The sequence below is a fragment of the Heliangelus exortis genome, chromosome 2, assembly GCF_036169615.1.
Source record: "Heliangelus exortis chromosome 2, bHelExo1.hap1, whole genome shotgun sequence".
NCBI lineage: Eukaryota > Metazoa > Chordata > Aves > Apodiformes > Trochilidae > Heliangelus > Heliangelus exortis.
The window spans coordinates 98262635-98283372 of NC_092423.1; the positions used below are offsets into that span (position 1 = coordinate 98262635).

The following is a 20738-nucleotide window of genomic DNA, read 5'->3' on the forward strand; positions in this document are numbered from 1 at the left end:
GAAAAGGTCACTTGAAGTGAAGTCAAGGTTACTTGTATTGTTTATGGAAATTATTCTTTTGGGATTAATTTTTTTTCTTTTTCCCTTCATGTTGAAGCTGTTGCCATCTCTGATTTTGCCTGGCTCTAGAGTGAGCAGGGGAAACAGCAAATATAGCAATTATGGGATATTTACAGCATATTTTAGTTGTCAAACATTCCTGTTTATCCTGGTTGGATTAATTGTTGCAGAATTAATGATAAACAGGAAAGCAGCTTGAATAAAACTGAACTTCAGTTCCTTTATTACTGGAGTCAGTTTGTAATGAATTATTGTAGCAGTAAACTGTTTTTATAAAACCTAAATTTTGAATACATGGTAACGTAGTGACTGATTTCTGTGCATGTGCTCTAGTGCTGTCCTTTACATGTATCCTCTATTACTGCCTCCTTTTATTTCCCACCCCAGTCTGCCATTTAGCTGAAAACTTCTTGTCTGAAACAGGCAGCTTGTAGCTAGTGCTGAGGACTCAAGGTGCTTACATCTTAAAGGTCAAAATTCTGCATTTTTGGCTTCCTCATTAAAGAAAAAACCTAAAAAAACCCACAATCCATGACAAACCACCCCCCAAAACCCCAACCTAACCTTTCATAATTGCACTGTCAGACTAAAAGAATAATCCTTGCAGGAAATGTTTTTTTTTACTCCATGTATGTGCTGTCTACTTGTATATTTCATCCTTGTTTGGTTGCAGCATGCAATTAATGAGTGTATGATAATGTAAAGGAGAAGCAAGTCCCTTTGCCCCCATTTTAGAGCATGAACTTACTTTGTGTAGTCTTACCTCAGAAAGATTTTGTATTTTGTGCCCAAAGTGGCAGAATTCAACTGTGTTGGGATTTTGGAATCAAAACAAAGATAATGAAGGGGGTGAAGAAGCTATTTACACAACCTGGTTCTTTAAAGAGGACTGTTAGCCTCCTCCTACTTAGAAATTTAAGACTTTGGTGGTTTAACATAAACCAAGAACATAGTCTTGGCTGTGGCTGCCAAAAAGGCCAGAATAATTTTTTTCCAGTGTTGCTTTAGCTCCTAGGGACTCACAGAGCATGGACACAGCCAGTTCCAGGCTCTCCCCCAGTACAGGAAGAAGGAGCAGATTTAAACCCTGCTTCCTAGCCTGGCTCCCTTCCTGGAATGTGAACAACTCTCCCTAAGATGATATAAACACAAGAGAGGAAAGGGAGAAAAGTAATGGCACAGTGCAGAGAAATCAAGAATCTGTGGGCTGGTGGCTACAGTGGCTTTGTTAAGGTGGCCTGCAGAGGGACTGTCATGTCTGTAGACTCCATTCCTTGCTGGCTTTGGCCAGAGTGACTTTGCAAAGGAGCTGGCCCGTCAGGTTAGATTCCCGTGTCAGTCCTGACACCTTCTTCCCAAGACACACCTCACCTGTTCCCTATTTTCAAGTTGTCTCTGTGGCACAGGTTGCCGTTTTCTTCTGCTCACCCCAAGTGTCCAGCAGAGGTGTTTGTGCCTAGGCAGTACCAGGAGCTAGACTTCCAGGGCTTCTTATGTCTGGCTTGCCCTGGCAAGTAAAAAGGAGGGAAAAGTAAGGTGGGCTAGGCAGAGAAAGAAAAAGTGCAAGAGATCAGGTTGAAAAAACTAGGGAGAATATCAAAACCATGTAGGTGTAGGTGAGGAATGTGAAAAGAAGTAGAACAAATCAAAGTGGGACTCAGCAAACAGACCTCAAAATAAAGGTTCCGAGGGAAAAGCAGGAAGTTATTTGAAAGGAAGTGCAACTGAAGGAATTGTTCACCAAATCCGTTACTGAAACAGGTTCCAGATTTATGTCAGGAAAGATGATGATTAGAGTTGGTTGCCTTAAGAGGAACAGGAAGCATTTGTGCTTCCCGTGGCTTTCTGGCTGCTCCTGTGCAAGTTAGTCCTCTCACAGTATTCCTATTATAGGTTCCTGGGTTCATTTTGGTGGGCTGGGTTTTTTCCCACTAAGATCAAAGGAAAGATGTGTCTCCTTTTTATTCCAAAGAGTGCACCAGTTTGCCTCCCCCACCTCCACATATTCTAGAAATTTCCATCAAGTTGCAAGTAAACACACGCGAAAGAATGGCCAAGAGTCAGAGTGGGATCAGAGAATGCTGTCTGGATTCCACAGGCTCACAGTCTGTGTTCTGGATCTTGAGTCAGTGTATGAATAGCAAGAAAGACCAGGCTGATTCTCCAAGTGAATAATTATTTATGAACCTCAAGATTCCTAACTAACTTTATAAGTATTAAGCTTCTGTTTTGGTTTGGTTTTTTTCCCCACACAGAATTTCTGTCTGGGACCTCGTTACAAACTCCGTATTGCAACAATATGCAGTTCCACCAGCTGTAAGGTGGTTCGGTTCCACTTCATTCAGAAGCAGCCATGCTAGTGCTTTAATTGAAAAAGCCAGTGCTAGAGCTGGGTGATGGCAGGCACTGAGCCTGTAACACATTCTCCTATCTCTTGAAGTGAATAGCCTGCCATTTACAAAGCACAGAGTGTACTGCTAAGTCTAATGGTGTTATTCCTGGGGATTTTTGCTTTGCACTTCACTAAATGTTATTTTCTCTTTCATGCATGTTGTGTTTTAGCTTAATCATCTCCCAACATTTATAAAATTGCCTGAAGGTGCTCTGTTGCTATTCATAAATCCCTTAGGCATGACTAGTCATTGCAAAGCTCTGTGTTCCCTGTGCAATTGCTGACTCCAGCATGATCTTTCAAAAGATAACCAGCCAGGTCCTCCCAGTCTCTGCCTAGACACCTACACCAAAGCCAGGTTGGTTAGGATGTTCCAATTGCCCATCTCAGCCCATGAATTCCCTCTACTTGAAACCCTGGAGTAGCTTAGTTCTCTTGTAGAGTAGAACTGACAGATTCAGCTGAAGTGATTAACAGTTGTTTGGTACAAATACTTCATAAAATTCCATCTCATCCCCTGAATGCCAGACTAACAAAACATAACAATCGCCTTCTGAGGAGCAACAGATCACTGTAAATTACACTAGGTTTGCAAAGTGCCTTTTTAAGTATTGAGCAACACTTTTGCTTAGAAAGGCGAGAAGAAAAAGAGCAAAGTGTTCTTCAAACATTTTAAGTTTGGATTTCCGGAGGGTTTCTCTTTTGTTTGCTTGTTCTGTTGCCTAGAAACTGGCCAAAATAAGACTCCATGTAGACAGAGTGTTCTCTGGGAGAGGCTCCCTAATGGAGAAGGGCTGTTTAACTGATATGAGCAGAAACATCAAGCATGCACAAAGAGTGAATGCCCAGCAGTCACTTTGTTAGGGCAGCAAGTCAGCTGAGTGAGGCAGAGACCTTTCCACTTCACTGTAAGCAGATAAACTGCTGTTCATCTTTCATTTTGCCATCTGTTTTGAATAGTGTGGATATATACTTTTATTTCTATTTTAACCTTAATCTGCCCAGTGATTTTAACCTACCTTGTCAACAAGCCATCCATATCATTTATAGGTGTGGTGAATTTACATACCAAGGTAGTGAGATGTATTGACATAAAGCCTACATCCCCTTTCCCACCATGTTCTGTGGAGTATCTGCATTTCAGTTCTAAGGGCTAAGAGGAACAGAGACAGAAATAGCACCAGTAACTGCTGATAGCCAAAAAGATACTGGGGTGCCACTTAAAAATGCAAGCATCCTTGAAGAACACATCCCAAATGGAGAGATTTCATATATATGATCTGTGATAATCCAGCAACAAACGATTAAGCCACATAGCATAAATCCAGCCTCTGGCCTGCACCTCATTGGATGTAGCATTGACTGCCCAAAACACTTTTTCTTGAGAGGATATTAATCTTTTTATTTTGTTTTTAGAGGACTGGAGTCAAATATCACTCTTTATAGGGACTATACAAAATAGCTGATGACACTTTCTTCTTCTTTTTATTATTAACAACTTTTGTTCCTGGCAATTCAGTATTGTACATTCGTTACAGAATGAATGTTCAAACCCACAAGATTTTCTTACTCATAATGGGGTGAAAAATAGTGCAACTCTATTTTAGAGATTTTCATGCCTATTTTATGTCTTCTCTTGAACAACTTTGGGTGTGACAAATTCTGTTTGGGGGAAAAAAAAAAAAAAAAAAAGATCTCAAACTAGCAGTCTGTGTTCAGACTCTTAGGAAAAAGTCTTAACTGAACTCCTTATGTTTGTCTCAATAATTAGAAACAGCCTGATTTCCAGAAATGCTGAATGTCCTCAGTGACCTCAATGGACTTTGAAAAGCACCTCTAACGTCTGAGTCATTCTCATTTTTTTTTTCTTTTTTCTTTTTTTCTTTTAAGCTGAAATACAGATTTGTAAGCCTAATTATTAGAAATCCAGATTTGAGAATTTGCCTTGGAACACGCCACACCTGATTTCTTTATTCATTGATTTCTTCTTCATCATCTTCAAATGCTTCCTCTCCATCATTTGCTGTTGCTTCTTGGTATTGCTGATACTCTGAAACCAGATCATTCATGTTGCTTTCTGCTTCTGTGAATTCCATCTCATCCATTCCTTCCCCTGTGAACCAGTGGAGGAAGGCCTTTCTCCTGAACATGGCCGAAAACTGCTCCGAGATCCTTTTGAAGAGCTCCTGAATGGCAGTACTGTTGCCAATGAACGTGGAAGACATCTTGAGGCCACGAGGAGGTATGTCACACACTGCCACCTTGACATTGTTTGGGATCCACTCCACAAAGTAACTGCTGTTCTTGTTCTGGATGGCCAACATCTGCTCATCGACCTCCTTCATCGACATGGGACCACGGAAGACGGTGGCCACCGTCAAGTATCGCCCGTGCCTCGGGTCGCAGGCTGCCATCATATTTTTGGCATCAAACATCTGCTGGGTGAGCTCTGGAACCGTGAGTGCTCGGTACTGTTGGCTGCCTCGGGCTGTCAAAGGAGCAAAGCCCGGCATGAAGAAGTGAAGGCGAGGGAAAGGGACCATGTTCACCGCCAGCTTCCGCAGGTCGGCGTTGAGTTGGCCCGGAAAGCGCAGGGACGTAGTTACTCCACTCATGGTGGCAGAAACCAAGTGGTTTAAATCCCCGTATGTTGGAGTAGTGAGCTTCAGGGTGCGGAAGCAAATGTCATACAAAGCCTCGTTGTCGATGCAGTAGGTTTCATCCGTGTTTTCAACCAGCTGGTGGACAGAGAGTGTAGCATTGTAAGGCTCCACGACTGTATCAGAAACCTTCGGAGAGGGCATGACACTGAAGGTATTCATTATCCTGTCAGGATACTCCTCTCGTATCTTGCTGATGAGTAGGGTTCCCATGCCAGACCCTGTCCCTCCTCCCAGGGAATGGGTGAGCTGAAATCCTTGCAGGCAATCGCAGTGTTCACACTCTTTTCTTACTACATCGAGTACAGAATCGACCAGCTCCGCCCCTTCTGTATAGTGTCCTTTAGCCCAGTTGTTTCCTGCACCAGTTTGTCCTAAAATAATGTACAATAGAGAAAGAAAATATACAAAATTATTGGTAACTTTGGTATTTCCATGGCAAATGGATCCGTATTTGCAACAAAAGCTGCTATAAATCTGTGAGTTAGATAACTGTGCTTTTCTGTTTTGCCCACAATTATCTATAAGAAGTATCAACATAAAACTTTTTATACAGTTTCATTTTGCCTCAAATAAATCCCTGGTATTTTTTCATTTATGCCTTTGGGTGGTGGGTTTTTTTTTCCTGTTTTAACCTTCCATAAATGCAAAGATGGCCTTAACCCCTTATTTTAAAAGCTTTCACACTCCCAAGCCTGCTTATTCCATAAACACAAGACATTTAACATTTAAATACTTTGTTTATAAGGACCGTGAGATATATAAAGCTAAATCACAGATACACATTTCTAAATGAACGGGTCTTGGTACAAGACACAGGGGCATTGTGGTCATTCAAGGATAAGGCTGGGCTTCAGAAGTCCTATTTAAGTTTTTACCTAGCCCAAACGAAAATACTGAGTGACAGAAGCTTCAAGAATATTATTTCAAAAATTTGAAAGTTATTAAATGCCTTTTAGCTTTTACTGGTTTCCCTACAAACTCACTGTTCTTCAGGACCTCCAAAGCAACTTGCAAAATTGGATTACTGATGTTTCATAAGCCCCTCATTTTCTCCCCAAGGTTTCCATTTTCCTTTTATTGTCTGCTCAATTCATTAAGATGGACAGCCTGGATTCTTTACTATATTACTATTTTGTTACTACCTAGATAATAAGGAGGATGAAATGGGAGACCAGCTTTTTAACACTCCTTTTCCTCACAGTGATTACTACATACATAGCGCCACTGACCTCACCTAATGGAAGGTCTTATGAGTGGTATTAAGAAAGAGCAATAGACTCAGAACCAGGTGTGGGGCTGTCAGCTTCTACTGCATTGTTCTCCAAGACCTTCCCCTTTCTTCCTATTACCATGTCTCTTCAATTCCCAGTGCAACCCTGTTGCTGCCAGACATGTAAATCAGGGAAATTGGTTGCCAGGACATTGTTTAAATGTGATGCACTTTATTTTCACTGCATAAATGCTTAGCTTCCTCGTGATGTATTTGGTCAGTTAATGCATTGTTCTCTATGTTGCTATATTTTTCTTTCTTTGAACCTGGGGAGCTCAGCACTTCCTGCCCACTTCCAGCTGGGCAAAGCATAAAGTAATATCCTTCCAGAATTAACTATGTTTGTAACCATCTGCAGTCTGCTTGAGCAGATCCCCTACAACAGAAAGGGCAGCATATCAGAATGCACACGAACAAGCAGACATCACTCCAAGATGCAGAAGGATCCTAACAAAGCTAATTTCTGAGTTTAGACCTTTATTTCATAGGTTGTTTCTTGGGTAAACATCTTCCTATCCTTCTTCAGTGGGCAGGGAGATACAGAGAGAATAGATGGGAGTGAATGGAAAATAAGAATACAGAACAAGGTAAGAGAACAGCAATTACTCTCACAAATGTGCTAATATTTTCATAGGGAAAAAAAAAATCAGTAGAAACTGATTGTACTTGCTTTTGCTTAGTCTGCAAATTAAGTTAGGAGGTAAAATGCCTAACACTGGAGGACCCCCTCCTTAGTCACTGCATGAGACTCTGAGACTTAACCTGAATCACACAAACTCCTGAATGCCCACACAACTACTACCACCTTTCTCTACTTCACTAATACAACCTTTGCATTTAAGCTGCTGAGTGGCACTGTAGCAGCAGCTGCCTACACCAATAACTAATGGATTCCCTATGGGCTGCTCCTGCAGTAACACTGCACTTTGTCCAGCAGTCAGACACTGCCAAAGGTCTCCAACATTTTCTGCTGTGCATGTGTTCAGGCACCACATGTATAATAAGCCCTGGAAGCTTCAGATTTCTTACATATGACAATAAAGGAGAGTATGGAAGCACCACGGCCCTGAAAAGGCTGCCACGCACCTGGAAATCTTGATAATGACCTTGTGCAACCCTTCTGGATGCCCACCACTTACCAGGTACCTACCAAACCTCTGAAAATCTTAAGACAAACATGTAAAATCATCAAATTCCACCAGGACAGGATCTCTAGGTGGAAAATGAGCATGTGTTCAGAAAAATCAGGTCTCAGCAGACCCTACTGCCAATCCAGAAAGCTCTGCATTGCATGCAGCCCATCTCTAGCATCCTGCCTCAGCCTTTTCTCACTGTGCATTGACCCAGATCTAAATGAAGTCTATAAAAAGCAGCCCCACAATTGATCTACACTCTTGGTGCCTCCAGATCCTTCTATGTCTATTTCTTACTTCAGCACACCACAGGGTTATCACACATGTTCTGATTGAGCTACACATGCACAGAAGCTGCTTGCCTAAAAGTCAATTAATTTTTTGATCCCTAAAATTGCAACTATTTCTTGCAATCTTCTTCCATTCCTTTCCTCTCTTCACTGCTTGAAATAAAAGATGAATTTGGGAAGAAAGATTAGTAGCTTTCACACTAACACTTAGAAGCTCAGTTTGAAGAGCCTTGGTGTATAGCTAACAGTATGATTTAGGGGGAAGCATAGCTCCTGTGGCTAGAATCCATTTTGTGGTTGCTCCTGGCAGTTCAGCCAACTTAAACTGGGGAGGTATCTATGCAGCAAAGCTAGCAAGGGTGTACACAGGAAAGAATGACAAATGGAAAATGTACAAATGAGAACTGATTAACAAGAGATACAGAGGTCACAGCAGTTCCTGGTGTGCAATTATGTGCTGTTAGAAGGCCAGATCATCGTGGCTCTCGTACAGCAAATTAATTCCACTTATGCTTCTTCACCTTTTTAGAGCATTACCTTGTCAACAGAAGCATTAAAGCACAAAAATTATTTTGTCTCCACCACAATCTCCTGCTGGTCTGAGCTAAAATTACTCTCTCTGGAGTGTGTGATCATGTACTTGATATACCCAACTGACAGGCCACAATTACTTGCTATGGAGACATGAGCACACGTACATACATACAAGCAGAGGCCAAAAACATCTCCATCAGAATGAGCCCTAACACCCTGGGGTACAGCAAGTATGGGACTGCCAGCTTCTGCCACAAAGTCCTTTGTGGTTCCAGGCCAGATTTTTAAAAGAGAAAACAAAATGCTTTGTTGGCTTTTGACACAGAAGATCATTACTTCAGCACTCAGGCAGTCATTCTGCATTATTCAGCAGGTTGGGAGGACAGTGGCTGATGTTGGCAGGGGCCTCTCTCAGATACAAGTTGATCACATGCTGTTGGTTCATTGTTAGTTTGGCAGGAAGGGAGTACAGTGAACTGGATTATTGCTGAAGACATTCTGAATTGATTTTACTCTGGTTTTGTTGGTGGTATGTCAAAGTGTGAAGTTCCATTTTAGGTATTTCCACAGGTCATGTGAATCCACTTTCAGAGGACTCCCTTTTCAGCAGAAAGGGAGTGAAGGTAAAAACCTGAATACAGAAACATACTTCATAAAGCTGCCTATGTTTTGGCTTTTGTCCCCAAGCTTAATTCCACTAGTTGTAACTTAAAACTCCTTTGAAAGAGATCCTTAACATCACTGCTATGGACTGTAGAGAACAACAGGAACAGCATTAAAACTTTAAAGTCAGTTAAGAACTTGAAGTGACTCCGCATGGCTTCCTCACTCCCCACCTCAACAGAACAACCTAGGCTGAAGTTTAAACCACACAAATTATGCTTATATTTTCTCTGTCTGTCCTGGTATTGTTCCTTCTTTACGTTAACACAATATACCAAACTAATAACCTAAGCTTGCCCTGACCAGAGAAAATGTGTCTTGTGCCTAGTGGAGACTTGGAAACCAAAAGGACATGAATTCTCATGGTGGGATTCATTGAGTCCTCCTGTTTCAGCAAGTGAATCATTTAACTTCCACAAGCAGTTTCTCCTCTAGTGCAAAGGAATCAATAATAATGCTGTATTTTGAAAGGATGATATGAAAACCAACCCTGGTAATGTGCATTTTTAAGCTTAGTTGAAAATTACTACAGTCTAAAGTGAAACAATAAAGACTAAAACCCTCTGCAGGAACACTGCGAAACCAGAATTTCCCCATGTCTTCTTAGACTGGTTCTCATTCTGCTGGAAAACAATCCAGTAACTGGCTATATATAACGTTTTTAACATTAGTTGGTTTTCCTCTACTGTTTACTATGCTGTGTGAATCTGAAAAAAGTTTAATTACACAGCCTATGAACAATTTAATGCTCAAACATTTCATATCAATTCAAGTGAAGAGTAGTCTGGTTGATTTGTCATTGAGGTTTCCTCCCTTCAAATTTTCTGCAGAACTTCCATGCATTTTGTTGTAAAAAGAGGTGGTCTCAGGATTTCTCTGGAGTTCATGTATATGGAAAGCAAATGTCGTCTATCTGAATACAACAGGAAGCTTTCAGCAGCTTGCTAGCTGAAGGAATGTTTAACAGAAGAATGACTTTTTTAGTTAATGGGATCCTCCAGCTGATTTGAAGATGATTGTAATTGTATTGTTAAGCTATCAGGATTTCTCAGTACCAATGACAACTTTGGAATAGAGAGTTTAAATACTTGACCATCCATCAATCAAACACCTGCTGGGGTTTTCTTAAAAAGTAACATCCACATACCAAAGATGAAATTATCAGGCCGGAAGAGTTGACCAAAAGGACCAGATCGCACACTATCCATGGTTCCTGGCTCCAAGTCCACCAAGACTGCTCTTGGGACATATTTCTGGGCTACAATAAAAAGTAAGCACACCCTTAATATACTGAAATAAGTTATAGCTCTCAAAACACAAATGCACTCTGTCTTATACTATTAGTCCAATATAGATTGCACATTTATAAACATTTTCTATACAGGAAGTCATAGTGGTAAAATAACCCAGCAGCGTAGCTATGAATAAATTCTCCTTGAAAAACAGACCTGACATCTTTTGGGTCCTACAAATGATACATTACCTTTTGTAAGCTCTTGTTTAGCAATAGATAAAGAGTCTATATGCAGTTTAAATTGGTCAAAGAAACTCAGGTGAATCACAGAAAGTGTGAAGTTGGAAGGGACCTCGACAGATGCCCCTGACAGAGCAGGGTCACCTACAGGAGGTCACACAGGAACACATCCGGGAGGGTTTTGAATGCCTTCAGAGAAGGAAACTCCACAACCCACCTGGGCAGCCTGTGCCAGTGCTCTGCCACTCTCACAGTGAAAAAATTTCTCCTCGTGTTTATATGTAACCTCCTATGCTCAAGTTTATATCCATTGCCTCTTGTCCTATCATTGGGCATAACTGAGAAGAGCCTGGCACCACCCTCCTGGCTCCCTCCCTTTATGTATTTATAAACATTAATGAAGTGGCCCTTCATTCTCTTCTTCTACAAGATGAACAGACCCAGCTTCTTCAGCCTTCCCTCCTTAGGGAGATGTTCTGCTCCCTTCATCATCTTGGAGGCTCTGCACTGGACTCTTTCAGGCAGTTCTGGGTCCTTGAACTGAGGGGCCTAGAACCGGACACAGTATTCCAGATGCCTCACCAGGGCAGAATAGAGAGGGAGGAGAATCTCTCTTGGCCCCCTTCTAAGTACCCCAGGATGCCATTGGCCTTCTTGGCCACAAGGGCACATTGCTGGCTCATGGTCATCCTTCCATACACCATACACCAGGTCCCTTTCCCCTTCACTACTCTCCAACAGCTCAGTCCCCAACCTGTACTGGTTCTTGGGGTTGTTCCTACCCAGATGTAAGACTCTACACTTGCCCTTGTTGCAATTCATTAAAATTTTCCCTGCCCAGCTCTCCAGCCTGTCTGGGTCCTTCTGAATGGCAGCACAGCTTTCCGGGGTGTCAGCCACTCCTCCCAGCTTTGTGTCATCAGCAAACTTGCTGAGAAGACACTGTCCCATCATCAAGGTCATTGATAAGGATGTTGAGCAGGTCTGGACCCAGCACTGATTCCTGGGTGACTCCACTGATCACAGGTCTCCAGCTGGACTGTGCACCAATGATCACCACTCTTTGGTCTCTATCATGTAGCCAGTTCTTAATCCATCTTACTGGGGATTCTTCTATCCTGCATTTCCTGAGCTTGCCCTCAAGGATGTTATGGGAGACTGTGTCAAAAGTCTTGCTAAGGTCAAGGTAGGATCCACTGGCCTCCTAAATAATATGAATTAACCTCAGCTGGACAAGAGATGATGCAGTTGTACTTGCAAGTTCACATCAACAGGCCAAAGGGCCTTTTTACACTTAATATTTTGCAAAACAAGTCTGACACAGATTACTTGGGCACCTCTGGCATCTTACTAATGAATCACCACTGAGTTTCCCCATTAGCTGTGGCCCAACCCTCTGTCATGAAATCAGAGACAGAATGTTACAGATATATGTTCATCCTGCAATTGACAATTGCTAAGATGCATCTGATGCAACAGTTATATGTTAAAAGAACAAATGCCTATCAGTGTTAACAAACAAACCTCCACTTCCAGGCCCTTGACAGCCCATTCTCTGCCTGGGGAGATAACACCCATTTACCAGTTTATAAGAATGTAGATAATGGGGTGAACTGGGATATGGTGTGGGATGGCACTAGAGGAGGTGACCAAATGTGTAAAGTAGCTTCAACAAACCTGTTCTCTCCCAGATACCTGCGCCCCTTCCCACAGAGCCCTCCGTCCCGCACCCCTCCCCATCCCGCACGTACAGGATGATTCATTATAGTAGACATTGATCCTTTCCAGCTGCAGCGCTGAGTCACCGACATAGCCTCCGGCTGGGTCAATGCCATGCTCACCACTGATCACTTCCCAAAACTAGGGGAGGAAAAGGAGAAGTGGGTTAGAAACTCCCCTGCGGAGCACAAGCAACCCAGCCCAGCGCCCCGGTCACTCCGCGGGCGGGAGGGCAGGCGGAGGGCGGCGACCCAAAGGCTCCGCTCGGCTCGGCTCGGCCGCAGCTGCCGGATTCCTGGCGTGCCCGCCGCCCCTCCCTGCCCGGGACGGGACGAGGCGGCAGGCAGGGCCGGGCGGGCACCAGGATTTAAACGCAACAGCGGCCGCCCAGCTCCTCGCCTGGACGGGCTGGGACGTTTCAGTGCTCGGAAGGAGCTACCCGGACTTCTGCCGCCCTTCCCCGGTTTTGAGCCAACGTCTGGCCAGTTAAAACATAAAAATAACAAAGTTATAATTGTTTAAAAAAAAAAAAAAAAAAAAAGTCCCGTTTGGTTGCGGTCCTTCCCAAAGCCTTTTATGGTCACGGGAAGAGGCGAGATGCGCAGTACCCCCCGTCCCGAACCCGACCGACGCCTCTCGGCCGCGGCTCCCTCGGGGAGCGGGAAGGCAACAGCCGGCGGTGGGGTGGGGTTGGCGATTGTCGCAACTCAGCTCCCGTGGGCCGATAAGAGCCCGAAGAAGCGGCCGGGAGCGTCCTCCAGGCGCTGAGAAAGTCCGCGAGCAGGCAGGCAGCGATGGCCCGGGGTTTCCTCTCCGGCTCACCTTGGTCCCGATCTGGTTTCCACATTGTCCCGCCTGGATGTGCACGATCTCCCTCATGGCGATGCCTCTCGCCCGTCCCGCTCTCCCACAGCCCAGCCCGGCTCTGCACGGCACCACCCCCCCGGGCGGTCCTTTATGGGCTCTGAGGCGGTGCTCCCCCCCCTCGCCTGCCCCCCCGGCACCGTCGGTCTCTCGTTCGGGCTGGCGGGCGGCCGCTCCCACCGACGGTCCGCCCCTCGCCCCCGCGCCCTGTCAAGCACCCCCTGCTCCGTAACTTCTGTCCTCTCGCTTCTTTATCATCGGCAATGAAAGGGTGCGGGGAGTTTTCTCCGACCCCGGAGGTGGCTCCCCCATCCCCGCCGCGCTTCTCACCCAACCCGGGTTTGGCAGATGTGGCGTGTGTCACCTTCACCCAGCCAAGGCATCCCGCCCTCGCACTGCGAGCAGGAGGACAACATCGCCTTCTCCTCTTCCTCCTTAGCCTGCTCGCCCCTTCGGCAGGGCGGATCACTTCAGCCTTCTCTGAACTGGCAGCATCCGAAGAAATGGGTGGACCCTCTCGATGCCCCGCCAACAGCCATCTTCTCTGCGCAGCTGTTTTCGGACGTGGGTTTGCCAGCAGATAGCAAACTGCTGTCTGAAACTTTTCACTAAGCAAGCAGCTTTTGTGGAACGACTTTCCTGAAAGCTCATGTCACCACAATACAGAGCACGCCCTGGAATATGTCGAGTTTGCATAGCTTGAAATTTAATGAAAAGGGAGATTTTTCTTCTCTAGAGAGGATAGATACAAGTTCCCACATCAACTGTATCTCCTTTATAATCCCTTCAGGTAGCTGTATGGTTTCCCCAGTAGAGAAAAGCTGCTTATCTTGACTGCCTATTTTAATGCAAGTGACTTTCCTGAGGGAAAGTGCCATTGTCTGTGTATATAGCATATCCTGATATGCAGTCCTGGTAGGAGGCATGCATGTGTCTGTGCACATCTTTACTGTCTGATTGCATCTCTTTTGTGCAAAAGCAGCCCTGAAGCCAGAGTTACAGGACTTCATTATCTGCTTGATCAAAGGTGATTTGTCTGGGTGGTCTCTCCAGCTTGAACACAGTTAGTGTAACCCCTGAAAGGTTAAGGTAACCCCCAAACAAGGTAGCACCCTTAAGGTAATCCCCAAATAACCCAAAATCTCTACTTAGGCTCAACTTAGGTCAACTCCTTCTTGCCCACCCTTGTGTTGCTGTGACATGGCTGATGTCAGCTGGACTGTGTGCTCTGGGCTCCAGCCTCGTGTTTTCATAGGTGCTTTCCAGTAGGTCTAGCAGCTTCTTGCAAATAACCTCTGAATAGCCCCTGCACCATGCTAGGCTGAGTCAAATATCTTTCTGACATCAGTGAAGCAGCTGGAGGATCAGTGTGTTTGCCTTTCAAGCAGCCACTAGCACAGTATTTGATACTATGTGCCTCTTTTTCTGCCAAGGGACTCAAATAAATGTCCTTCTGTGTGCGATCTGCATTTTTGGAAGAGATCCACAAACAAGTCTTTTGTTTAGCAGCATGATTATTGAGATCGTCTTGGGCTTTGCTTGAATCTCTTTGTCCTTGAATATCCCTTCCAGGCCTGGCTTTCCCCATGCATAGCAGATCGTTCAGTACACTGTTGTGCGGCTGATACTTGCCATCGACTTGCTATCATTTTTGCTGCTCATTTCCGTGTACGTCTATGCGATATGGATCCCTTCAGCAGCTGGTCTTAGACAACTGTCCTATTCAGTAGCTGACCTCTGGATCCAAAGTCTTCCCAGATGCTAGCTAGCACCTGGAATTGTTATCCCCAGAGGCCCACAGCTGCATCCCAGTTGCTGGCATTCAGACCTACAGACACAGAAACACATACAAACTATGACTCCCTCCCCCAGAAGCTGATCTTAGGATGCTCAACCTACCTACCAATTTCTGGTCCCTAGATCCCCAGTTGCTTCCCACAGACATGAACATGAGAAGAAGTCTTACTGGTAGCTGATCCCCAGGGCAGAGTCTCCTCAGGAGTTGGCTTGGACCCCCTGGGGACTCCACTAGTCACCTCACAGATCCTCTGGTCTCCTCACTAGCTTGCTTGAACTTCATGCTGCTCCAAAAATTGACTCCCAAGCTTCTTGCCCTGCACTCAGATATCCTGGCTTGGTATTTACTAGTGATCACACACTGACACACAGACCCACAGCCTGCGCGTGCATTCTGGTCTCTACAGTTTCTCCATCACAGACACACAGGACCCTATGACTTGTGGCCTCCACCTCTGGGACTCAGACCACCATACACACACATATACATGAAATATAGGATCCCTCTCATTCAGGAAATAACTGAAACACAATTTAATAACATAAAGCAGACTGAAGTGATCATGTGCAAGGTGCAGCCAGATAGGTGTACTGGCCAGCCATCTGTTTACACCCTAGATCATTTCAGCCCTACATCCTTATATTTTTCCATATCAAACCACTTTTATCTCCCCCCCCCCCTACTTTGATTCCTCCTCTAAACATCCTGTAAGTCTTCTTGTACAACCCAAAAGATGTTCCTCCTCTTCATTCCCCCATGTGTCCTGTACCCCTCCAGGGAGTCTGCCCTCAGTACAGTGGTCCAGAGAGCCTACCCCATTGACTGGTGGTGTGATGGGTGTTACACTCAGCCCATGGGCTGACCTCTTTTTGTGAGGAGCTGGGGCAGAGGCTCCTTTTCTCTGGGTGTGTTATTTGGGTTCTCCCATGTGCCACTGTTCCTCTGTGCTCCTTTGTATTCATGGGGATCATCCTTGAATCACATAACCTAGCAATAGATCAAACCCATTTGATCATCTGAATCAAATTATATTTTGAGGATAAAAGTAAGAAGGAAAAATTTGGCATAGGTAGGCTAGTGAGGGGGTAAAAGAAGCAATGAGATTGTGTTGTAGCAGAGCCTTTAGCCCCCGTGCTTCCCAAAAATCTGTACAGATTGCACTGCCTTTGTCTGTCATCTTTGAAAGGTTTGCCTCATGTTTGGGAGCAGCAGTTGGGGAAACACCAAAACTTCAGCCAGTTTCTCATACTTACAAAGTAACTGAAGTACATGTGAGACTGTAGAACCATGAGTGTGATGAAGGTGAGCAATAGTTTACCCAACAAATTTGCATCTCACTAGTACAAATTTTATAGCTACATAAACACCTTCTAATATTCATTCAGACCTGAATCAACTTGCAGCTTCTCTGTGTTTCATTACTATTAATTTGAAAAGAAGCAACACCTATTTGTTGGTCATTGAATCATAAATCTACCTTCAAATCATTTTCATCCATTCTTGTGTTTACTTAGTACTTCAGCTGACTTAGGAGATGGAGGTGATGTTACAACCCGTGTCTACCAAAGTCTGAACATTCTCTTTAAGTCTCCATTGACTTGGTCTGGGATTTTAAAGTAAGATGTTCCAAAATCTTACTATGTACTTAACTTCTATGGGTTACTTCTTGATGTATTTTAAAACCCCATGAAACACCTCTTGGAAATTTAAGGCACCTAAATATTCTTAAAAGATTTCTCTCTAGGTGCTTTCTCTGACTGAGTTCCTCAGGTTAATTCTATAAAAAGATTAACATAGGAACACCTGGTATATTCTGTACAATGGATTTTAATTTCTTGTATTTGGCTGTGCAGTCTTTTTCTCAGATATCTACAAAATATATTGACCTCTAATCTCCACAACTCACAGTCTTTATTTCTTTCTGTCCACTTCATAGGCTAATTTAATATTTAAGCATGCCCTTTTTTTTACCATGCATGAAATAGGAAGAAAGCTTTCTTAAGATTTCACTTGCACATTTACTCCTTTGTTTTTCCTTTTTTCCTTCCTTTTGCAATTTAAAATCCAACTCTATTGTTAAAAAAATCAACTAATATATTCAACCTGAAAATTAGAAAGAGGTTGTGATATCTCCAAACTACCAGCCCACCTGTACAAACTTAGTCTCCAGACAGTCTCTTGAACAGTGTTTCCGTGACTTATATTATCCAAGTGTCTCTTGCTCCCAGGTGTGGAAGGAAAAGATTAAAAAAATAAAAGAGGTCCATGCTTGCATTTTAGGAAGTGGCATGACCTTATGATAGAGAGGACATGGATGAAAAAAGATCTGAGTGCTAGGCTGAGCCTGGGTCTGACATTTCTGGCTGGTAAAAGCCTAGAACAGTTTGTTTCCATTAGACAACACTTCAGTGCTCCAGTGTGATGGGAAGAGCCTAAGTGGTGCTTTATTCCTTTTAGTCATCACTGACAAGGACTTTGCCTGTCTCTCTGAGCAGTGGTGTCAGAGGATACCAGCAAATGAAGTACTAAAATTGCTCCTGTGCAAGATCCAGTTGACTTTAAAAAGCTGCATTTGTTCATGGTAAAGACAAATCAACAGGGCCATGTGGGGTTGCAGAACCTCCTGGGTTCTTGCCTTCAACCTTTCTCACATAGTCCTTGCTTTTCCAAAGGCTAAAAGAGAAGTGGATACCCACAAGATGATGAATTTCACGAGGCAAGACAAAATGTCTAGGGTGCCCATACTACAGACTCGAATCATTTTCCAGTAATAGCAGCACAAGAAATAATCATCTCCCACAAAGTCACATGGAAATATGCTTTAATGCTTAGGAAAACCCCAGCAAAATTCTTCTGCCTTTATCTAGTCATATGATATGATTGTTAAGCTGCTTCCTGCTTTTCAGGAAACACATTTCTGTTTATATGAGGGTTGTTGCTAGGACTATTTCTATTTACTGGAGTTTTTAAGGACTAGAGAGGAATTCATGTTTTAGCAGAACAGTTAATATGAAAGCTACTACTTTATTTTTCAGAATAATAAATGCTGTATTTTCACACATAAGAATATCAACAAGGGTCCATCCAGTGTTGTAAAGCTTGTCAACACTTACGTTACCTACCAAAGCAATAAATAAAATTCATGTGGTTGATCTACTCTGGCAGCTTGTAGCATGCTAGTAAATGCTACTGCTCCCATCATCATCTTCAGGAAGAAGGTTCCAGGATCAATGTTGTTCCTTTCTCTACTCTTTACTCTGAAAGTTTTTCATGCAAGTTAAGGAAAAGAAAACCCAACAACAACCAACCAACCAACCAACACAAAAAAAAAAAAAAAAAAAAAAACCCAAACAAAACCCCCCAGTGTCTTACAAAGGTTTGGCTTTGGGGTTTTTTTGTCTGGCTTCCTAAGGGAACAATGTGTGGGAAGTCATGCTATGTGCCAGTGCATGATGTATCTCCACTGCCACCTCTTTTTCTGTCTGTCAACCTCTGATGACAAAATGTGGGAAAGGCACATGAATTCCAGAGATACTTCAGCTGCAGAAGAGTCTAGAAACCTCAGGAGTCTAGGAAACTCAAAAACCCAGCAACATGGTTAAACCCTTTAAAAGAGGAAGGGAAAACAGCAAGACACACAAATGCAAAAGCACACAATCTAATAAGGCTAACTTAAACACACACAATTATCACAGGTGTTTTGTAGCTCATATTTTGCCTAGAAGAGCCACTATATTTCATACAGCTCTCAGTTTCTTGTTTGTTCCCCTCTCATTGACCTGTTTGCTGTGGAAGCTGTGGTATCAGTAATTGCCACCCACACTCATAGGGGTGTGGGGTTGGTTTTAATGCTACTCACCCATTTGCCTTCCAGACATAGCTGTCAGTGGAGATAATGCTGGTGTTTGTGTTTTATCCCACCAGGTGTAGTCTGAACTTTGTAAAGTTAAAGCAGAGGTCACTACATCAGGTCAGGAGTAAATACGTTTATGGATGAAATGTCTGAGAGACAGTGCAGCAACACCTCAGAAATTCCACCACCTCTTGGAAAGGAGTTTCTAGCTGCAATTTCACTCACTTTTCTCACCATTTAACAAGATTAATGGCATAACACTAGAACTCCAATGCTGAGCTCACTTTAACTGCAATGTGCTTGAGCTCAGTTGCCTTTGCACTTTCCAGCACTTGCTGTCTTTTAATTTGTAACACATTTTCTTGGAAACAAGTATTTTCTTTCAGCCCTTTTGTTTCTCTCTGTGCTTAGCCTTAATACTAACAATAACTCACCCAGGACATTTTGCAGAGTTGGTCATAGTGACTTTTATGCAACAGCTGTAGCAGCTGGAGAAGAGGGAGGCATGTACCTGGCTGTGATGTAAGGCAAAATGTGTGTTTGGTGTGGCCATGTTTTTCACTTCTGGTCTCATAGGTCACTTAGCTACATAAACAAACAGAGCCAGAGAATGGGCTGCACTGCCTGCGCAACAGTCACTAAAATATTCAGGTTTGTGTTTTCTCACAGCTACAACCAAGCGTATGAGCATACAAAATTAAGGCAGGAATTTATCTACATTCAAATCTCTAGCCTCTCCCCAAATCTCAGAGATTTTGGGGAACGAAGCTGTTTGAAGGACAGCGTGAAAAAAATTTTAGCTGTAATGTGTACTCTCCATTATCTGTATCAACACAGTGAGTGAGTGGTACAGCTGTAAGGGGACGATGAATCTGAGATCCTGCTGACTTGCTTTGGGAGTTTAGTCAGCTCTGAATAGATGCCAATACAATGCAGAGCTTATCAGTGAAGTCCTGGTGTTTTGAGTGTGGGAGACATCAGAATGAGGACAAAATAGCCTTGTAACCAGAAGCTGTGCTAAAGATTATCAGGAGAAAAAGCATGTTCTGACCAGATAAGCATGCTGAAAGCAGCTGGTCTTGACTAGATGGAAGATCCATCTAATCTAGGATTACATCTCTGACAGTAACATGTGATAGGTGTTAGGGAAAGAGTATAGTGATGCTTCCCACAAATGCCCTTCTACATCCTGCCCATCAGTGATTAAGGCTTTGTAGACAGATCTGGCCCATCACATTTAATGGTCCTTTTGAAGCATCCATTAACTTATCTAATTGTTTTTTTGACCGAGTTGCACTTTCACTCACTGAAGACTTTCATGGAATTCCATTCTGAGAAGAAGTATTTCTTTCTGTTGTAAAACTGATGCCTTAATTTGGTGTCCCATAATCCTTCTATTTGGAGAAACAATGACTAAAAGTTCTAGTTCCTAATGACCTAGGCTCAACAATTGTAGTTGAGTGTAAGGTGAAGTTTTTAGTATTTGCTTTTTCTTTCTCTATCTGTCCAATGTCATCTGAGCTGAAAATACTATCTTCATTAATTTCTCTGTGTTTGAGAGGTGCATTGTACTCCTGTGACAGTCCTTGCTTTTCACCTTTCTCTATGTGTACTAGCTCTACTGCAGCCTCTGTGAAACAGGAGTTATAGTATTCAAATCATGCTCACTGATTTATACAGTGCCCTATGATGCTGCCTGCTCTGGTCTTTATTTTCTAGTAAGTCTTAACATTAACCTTTTGATTTCTTCCCAGTTTCTTTTTTCTTTGAACTATCCACACTACCTCCAAGATGTCTTTTGGGTGACGTTGAGAAATACCAATTGTTTAATAAGTAAGTTTTAAACAGAACTAGTCACTCAGAGTCATATTATTGTGTGATTTAGTATGCTGTTTGCTTAGCTTTACTTGCTTAGCTTGAGTAGCAAGATTTGCTGAAGCCTTTGGCCTCAAACTGTGGACTTTCACTTAGATACATGGCTGGGACAGAGCAAATTTTCTTAGCAATTTTCCTACTAGCTGGTGC

At 43.3% G+C, this 20738-nt stretch overlaps 1 protein-coding gene across 2 annotated transcripts; it reads right to left on the reverse strand.

The window, feature by feature from the left end:
• Positions 1-3827: 3827 nt before the first annotated feature.
• On the reverse strand, positions 3828-13849 carry TUBB6 (tubulin beta 6 class V). Of its 2 annotated transcripts, none has more exons than XM_071737117.1 (4): positions 13393-13849; positions 12231-12339; positions 10153-10263; positions 3828-5486 (listed from the first exon to the last, which is right to left on the reverse strand). In XM_071737117.1, exons 3-4 carry the CDS (start codon positions 10211-10213, stop codon positions 4423-4425), a joined length of 1125 nt encoding a protein of 374 aa, XP_071593218.1. In that variant the 5' UTR covers positions 10214-10263; positions 12231-12339; positions 13393-13849; the 3' UTR covers positions 3828-4422. The 2 variants fall into 2 exon arrangements, with proteins under 2 accessions (XP_071593218.1, XP_071593217.1); XM_071737116.1 differs by lacking the exon at positions 13393-13849 and adding an exon at positions 13021-13151.
• Between the last annotated feature and the right edge of the window lie 6889 nt (positions 13850-20738).